The following is a 6,837-nucleotide window of genomic DNA, read 5'->3' on the forward strand; positions in this document are numbered from 1 at the left end:
GGCTGCCAAAAAGCTCCTCAGCTGAGGGGAGTCATAAGGGCCCCTTTAAAAAGGCTGCCAGCAAGCTTCTCTGCTGAAGGGAGACATAGTGGCCCCTTCAAAATTTATTTATTCAATTTATACCCTGCCCTCCCCGCCAAGGCAGGCTCAGGGCGGCTACAAAGCCCTTCAAATTTGCTGCCAGAAAGCGCCTCTGCTGAGGGAAGATGTAGTGGCCCCTCCAAAATGGCTGCCAGCAAGCTCCTCCTCTAGGGTTGCCAAGTCCCCACTGTATGCACAGCGGGGACTCCAGCTGCGGTCCGGGTGTGCACACACGTACTGCGACCATGTCTCCCGGAAGTGACGCAGCCGCGTCAGGCGCACCAGGGGTGGGGCTGCAGTCATCCAAGGGAAAAATTCCCTCGGATGACTGCGGCCCCACCCCTGGCGCGCCCGGCGTGGCTGCGTCACTTCCGGGTGACGTGCTGATGCCGGGCACGTCATGTGCTTTGGGGGTGGGGTTCCCCTCGGGGCCCGATCCGTCGGCAGTGGGTAACGGGCCTCTGGGGCGGGGTTTTCCCCGCCCCCCGGGGGGACTTGGCAAGCCTATCCTCCTCCTTTCAGTCATTACTTTTTGGGCACTCAAACTGTGTATAAGGGGAGACGGCTCTAACTACGATGCTGCCAATAACTGCAGTCACAATTTCATGTAAAATAGGCAACGTGTGTATATCCCAACACAGGCACACAAGATCTGAAACCCAGCTTTTGCAGAAGCGCGCATCTCTGTGTAGCAAGACTGGAAAACATGCACAAGTTCCTAGTCACACAAAATAGTGCTTGTAACACCTGAACAGCGCTTCAGTTCTAGCTTTGTTGTGGGCTTAATATTCCTCAGGTCTGGTTGGGGGCTCCGTTCCTTTCCCACACTTCTTCCTTCAGGAAATTCCCCCCACCCACACAAACTGTGACGTCTCAGTGTGTCGGTGACAAAGGGGACAACTTTCTGCTTTTTGGGCAAAACTCTATGGTAAGATTGCCCTCAAACCATAGAGTTTGGCCCAAAAAGAAGAGCATCTCTCCCCGACATCACTGACACGCTGATGTCACTTCCGGGGAACATCAGCACGTTGCATGAGGTCATGAAATGTCCCCTCCCACTCCAGAAACGCGTCCCAAATCCCCCTGCCGTCGCGAAGGAACGACCCGGCAACCCTACTTTGTTGTGTTGTGTTGTGTCAGGGACACAGTTCTCCTCAAGACCTTTTTAAATACTCATCACACTGCTGTAGGTTTCTGTTTTGTGGAAGTCTTGTGCTTTGACAATCTCTGGCTCAGTGGCCCATGTGTCCTGTGGGGTCTTTTGTACCTAGCTGGGGGAGTAAGCTGTTCTTTTTGTGGGTCAGACTTGCTGCATGGTGTCAGGTGTGCCTGTCCTCTAGAGGTGTGCACAGTGGTGACCTTGCGAGCTGTGGTGTCTTCCAGACCGTGCAACGTGTGGAGGGGAACTCCAAAGTCCAGAAGGGTCTGTTCTAGGCATGCTGTGGAGTGAGGAGGAATATTTTCTGAGACGAGCAGAGGTCCATGAGTGGCTATTAGCCACAAGGCAGAGATGGAAAACTTTGTCTGGGGCAGTGATGCTTTGTATTCTTGGCACTTGGGGGGCAACAGCGGGAGGGCTTCTGGAGTTCTGGCCACACTGATGGACTTCCTGATGGCACCTGGGTTTTGGCCACTGTGTGACACAGAGTGCTGGACTGGATAGGCCATTGGCCTGGTCCGACAGGGCTTCTCTTACGTTCTTATGTCTGGGGCAGTGATGTTCTGTGTTCTTGGTGCTTGGGGGGGCAACAATGGGAGGGCTTCTGGAGTTCTGGCCCCACTGGTAGACTTTCTGATGGCACCTGGGTTTTGGCCACTGTGTGACACAGAGTGTTGGGCATGGCTTCTTTTACGTTCTTATGTCTGGGGCAGTGATGCTCTGTATTCTTGGCACTTGGGGGGGCAACAGCAGGAGGACCTCTGGAGTTCAGGCCCTGCTGATGGACCTCCTGATGGCACCTGGGTTTTGGCCACTGTTTGACACAAAGATCTGACATGGCTTCTCTTATGTTCTCTTGTTCAAATGCAATCCTTTTAGTGATCGCAGAAAGGATCTGTGGCTCTATCGCATAGCAGCTTCTGCTTTGCATGCAGCCAGTCATGGGTTCAATCCTTGGCATCTCCAGTTAAAGGATTGCTGGTGTAACATGGTCATTAACTGACCTAGATGAAGCAATTTGTTTGACTGAGTTATATTGACATGAAAAGGTTATATCAGTGCCAATAACTAGGTCTCTGTGCAGTCAGGTATTTCTTAATAAAACTTCTGTCTTTGAACCTCCTCCTATGGAATAGCCAAGGTGAACATAAGAGAAGCCATGTTGGATCAGACCAGTGTATCATCTGCTCCAATGCTTTGTGTCACAGAGTGGCCAAAACCCAGGTGCCATCAGGAGGCCCACCAGCAGGGTGTGTAGTGGTTAGTGTAAGACTAAGATTTGGAGGATTGATATTTGAATCCTCACCAGTGAGGGGTCTACAGTTAAGTCTACATCAAGCCAAGCTGAGTCAATGCCGTCTGGAACACGTCTGAGCCTACAGCTGAACAAAAAATCCCCGTAGGCTGCAAACGTGTGCGATTTAAAAGATTTATATGTTGTCCTCCCTTACCCCTATGAATCATTGTTAGTCCCTCGTCAATGTGTAACTGCAAATCGCTCAGATCCAGCAGCTCTGCAGGATTGAGCGATTAATAAATCAAAAGATATTATTATTATTATTATTATAAATAGCAGAGCAGTTGCTTGGCACGCAGAAAGTCCCAGGTTCAATCCCCAGCATCTCCAGCTAAAAAGGACCAGGCTGTAGGTGATGTGAAAGACCTCCGCCTGAGACCCTGGAGAGCTGTCAAGAGGGGCTGTGGCTCAGTGGCAGAGCATCTGCTTAGCATGCAGAAGGTCCCTGGTTCAGTCCCCAGCATCTCCAGCTAAAAAGGACCAGGCTGTAGGTGATGTGAAAGACATCATGCATGAGACCCTGGAGAGCTGCCAGTTTGAGCAGACAACAATGAACTTGATGGACCAAGAGTTTGATTCAGTATAAGGCAACTTCATGTGTGTGTTGGGAGGGGCCGTGGCTCAGTGGTAGAGCATCTGCTTGGCTTGCAGAAGGTCCCAGGTTCAGTCCCCGGCATCTCCAGTTAAAAAGGACCAGGCAGGAGGTGATGGGAAAGACCTCCGCCTGAGACTCCAGAGAGCTGTAAAGAGGGGCTGTGGCTCAGTGGAAGAGCCTCTGCTTGGCAGGCAGGAGGTGATGGGAAAGACCTCCGCCTGAGACCCTGGAGTGCTGTAAAGAGGGGCCGTGGCTCAGTGGAAGAGCCTCTGCTTAGCATGCAGAAGGTCCCAAGTTCAATCCCCAGCATATCCAGTTAAAAAGGACCGGGCAGGAGGTGATGGGAAAGACCTCTGCCTGAGACCCTGGAGAGCTGTCAAGAGGGGCTGTGGCTCAGTGGCAGAGCCTCTGCTCGGCATGCCGAAGGCCCCAGGTTCAATCCCCGGCATCTCCAGTTAAAAAGGACCAGGCAGTAGGTGATGTGAAAGACCTTTCTCTGCCTGAGACCCCGGAGAGCTGTAAAGAGGGGCCGTGGCTCAGTGGCGGAGCCTCTGCTTGGCATGCAGAAGGTCCCAGGTTCATTCCCCGGCATCTCCAGTGAAAAGGACCAGGCAGGAGGTGATGGGAAAGACCTCTGCCTGAGACCCTAGAGAGCTGTCAAGAGGGGCCGTGGCTCAGTGGCGGAGCCTCTGCTTGGCATGCAGAAGGTCCCAGATTCAATCCCCGGCATCTACAGTTACAAGGACTAGGCAGGAGGTGATGGGACAGACCTCAGCTGGAGACCCTGGAGAGCTGCTGCCAGTCCGAGTATACAATTCAGAGTCTGATGGACCAAGCGTCTGATTCAGTATATGGCCGCTTCATGTGTGGACTGTGGAAACTCACAGGGTAACCTTGGGCCAGCCATGCCCTCTTAGCCCAGCCTACCCTCACAGGGTTTTTGTGAACATAAGGGGGAGGAGAGGAGGACGAGGTCAGCCACTCTGGGTCCCCGTAGGAGAGGAAGGCAGAGTATGAATGAAGCAATGAAATCAATCAATAAGCATTCTTTAAAGATTATCAACCAGCACCTTGTGTGGAATCGGTGGCAGTAACTGAGTGGACCGGAAGAGGCCAAGGTGGTTCAGGATGGAGAATCTTGGAGAAAGAGAGCGCATAGTTTGGCGTAGTGGTTAAGTGTGTGGCCTCTAATCTGGGAGAACCGGGTTTGATTCCCCACTCCTCCACTTGCACTTGGCTGGATGACCATGGGCAAGCCATAGTTCTGGCAGAGCTGTTCTCACAAGGACAGTTCTGGAAAGAGCTCTCTCAGCCCCACCTACCTCACGGGGTTGTCTGTTGTGGGGAGGGGAAGGGGAAGGAGTTTGTAAGCCACTCTGAGACTCCAAGTGAAGAGCAGGGTATAAATCCAATCTCCTCCTCCTCCTCTTCTTCTTGTGCTCAGAGAAGGTCTGAAAGGGAATCAAGGGAGAACAGACAGAGGGGCTGAACTGCTGGATTTGGACAGTATTTGGCTTTCCCACAGATGGCTCACAGCCACAACTAGAGATGTGAAGGCCCGGAAGAAAACCGGAAAGATTCGGGGGGAAACCCGGGTTTTCCCCGTTTTTTTCCAGAAGCCTTTTTTGTTTTCCGAAAAATTGAAAAAAGAAAAAAAAAAATGATTATGGAACATTTTATTTTAACATGATGAATAAAATATTTTAAGACAAGGTGTTCAAATATTTTCCAAATCATTTCTAAAAAATACGTATGGTATCAGATTGATCTAATTTCTGTGCACTGAGGACAAGCAAGTCCTAGGTTACAAACTGAACTCTCCGATACAAGAACAAGATGCATTTCTTCCTTTAGGAGGTGCTATTGTCACAAGAAAAGAAAAAGGTTTCAGGGGTTTTTTTTGCATGTGGGTGGGTATTCTGTTTGTAATCATTGTTTGGATGCACTATATTTTTAATATGCTAGTTGTGACAATTTCATGTAAAGTAAAAATGTTCATAGTCATATTTTATGTTCCTAAAGCAACAGAATGACTTTCAATCTGGAAAAGACAAAAAAAGTGCTAACATGGCAATTTTTTTCAATTTTTCCGAAAATTTCCATTTCCCCCCCCAAAAAAAAGTTGGAAAAAACCCCAGGTTTTTTTTCCGAGCGTCAAAATTTCCGGAAACTGTACATCTCTAGCCACAACCTGACTTGTGATAGGTTTGTGTTGGTGGGGAGATGTCGTCAAGTTGCAACTGTGTGATGGCGACCCCACGGGTTTTTCAAGGCAGGAGATGAGCCAAGGTGGTTCTGCCATTTCCTGCCTCTGCACAGCGACCCTGGGCTTCCTCGGTGGTCTCCCATCCCAGTACAAACCTGGACCAGCCCTGCTTAGCTTCTGAGATCTAACGAGATCGGGCCGGCCTGGTTACGGCAGATAGTTCTGTAGCACCCTAAATAAATGTGGGTCAGGGTTGCAAAGGAGTCACACAGCGAGCGGCACATGGTGTGGCCCAGTAGCCACTGTGCCACGTTAAGCAAACAGGCCCGCCATGAGGGGAAAGGTGTCAGAAAACGTTGAAAGTGAGGCCTCCTTGTTTCTCTTCTAACCCCACCTCTTCCCCACTCTTGCTGACCCGCAGGAACCCGTCCCCGGCTTCGGGGCCAACAGGGATCCCCAGAACCTCCTGATGGTCCGCAAGATCTCCGTGGCCAGGATGCACTCCTTACCCAACGACAGCTACATGTTCCGGCCAGTGATCCCAGCAAAGGCCCCGTACCCGCTGCACGAGGTGGAGCTGGAGGCCTACTTGCATAAGTCGCCCAGAGGTACGCTGTGGTGCCGATTGTGGCGAATGTGCTGAATGTGTACAACCCTCCCTCACTTGAACCCTCAGTCTGACAGGACGTTCTGTCTCCCAGGATCCATCACTTCTGTCCGTTCCCAGCCGGTGGAGACGTGCTCTTCTCTGACCGTCCCTCGGGAGGTCCTTCGCCCAACGACCCCGCCTCCCCACCACGGCGCAGGGGGGCTGTGGAAGCTTCACCCCCCTCACACCGCGTCTCGGTCCCCCAGTCTCAACAGGCTGCTGTGTAGACAGGTATGAAACCGTGTGGTGTAGTGGACAGAGTGCCATGCCTCGATCTGGGAGACCCCTGTTCGAATCCCCCACCTGAGAGCCAGCGTGGTGTCGTGGTGAGGAGCGCGGACTCTAATCTGGGAGAACCGGGTTTGATTCCCCACTCCTCCACATGCAGCCAGCTGGGTGACCTTGGGTCAGTCACAAGTTCTCTCAGAGCTGTTCTCTCAAGAGCAGTTCTCAAGAGAGCTCTCTCAGCCCCACCTACCTCACAGGGTGTCTGTTGTGGGGAGGGGAAGGGAAAGGAGTTTGTCAGCCGCTCTGAGACTCCTTCAGGTAGTGAAGGGCAGGGTATAAATCCAATCTCCTCCTCCTCTTCCTCCACTTTGGAAGTTCACTGGGCACCCTCGGGCCAGTCACCCTCTCTCAGCGTGGCCTACCTCACAGGGTTGTTGTGAGGATGAAATGGAGGAGAGGAGAATGCCGTAAGCCACTTCAGGTCCCCGTATGAATGCGTCGCTTCTCGGCCTTTTGGCTAAGATCGAGTGTAGTAGGTCCCCGTATGAATGAATAAATAAATTAGATAAACCATTTGTCCATTTTTTTTTCCCTTGGCAAATTGGAGGGGAGGGAATTATTA

General features: G+C 51.6%; 1 protein-coding gene across 1 annotated transcript in view; it reads left to right on the forward strand.

Annotated features, from left to right (window-relative positions):
- The window catches only part of CACNA1H (calcium channel, voltage-dependent, T type, alpha 1H subunit), a gene marked incomplete at its 3' end in the record, with an annotated part of 563,591 nt that extends 557,469 nt beyond the window's left edge, over nucleotides 1-6,122 (forward strand). Inside the window, exons 33-36 of the mRNA XM_015409183.1 lie at nucleotides 2,554-2,588; nucleotides 3,192-3,219; nucleotides 5,799-5,946; nucleotides 6,040-6,122. Of these exons, the coding sequence (XP_015264669.1) occupies nucleotides 2,554-2,588; nucleotides 3,192-3,219; nucleotides 5,799-5,946; nucleotides 6,040-6,122 (294 nt within the window). The remainder of the gene's footprint in view (nucleotides 1-2,553; nucleotides 2,589-3,191; nucleotides 3,220-5,798; nucleotides 5,947-6,039) is intronic.
- Between the last annotated feature and the right edge of the window lie 715 nt (nucleotides 6,123-6,837).

Source organism: Gekko japonicus, unplaced genomic scaffold (assembly GCF_001447785.1).
Source record: "Gekko japonicus isolate JY-2015 unplaced genomic scaffold, Gekko_japonicus_V1.1 scaffold103, whole genome shotgun sequence".
Classification (NCBI taxonomy): domain Eukaryota; kingdom Metazoa; phylum Chordata; class Lepidosauria; order Squamata; family Gekkonidae; genus Gekko; species Gekko japonicus.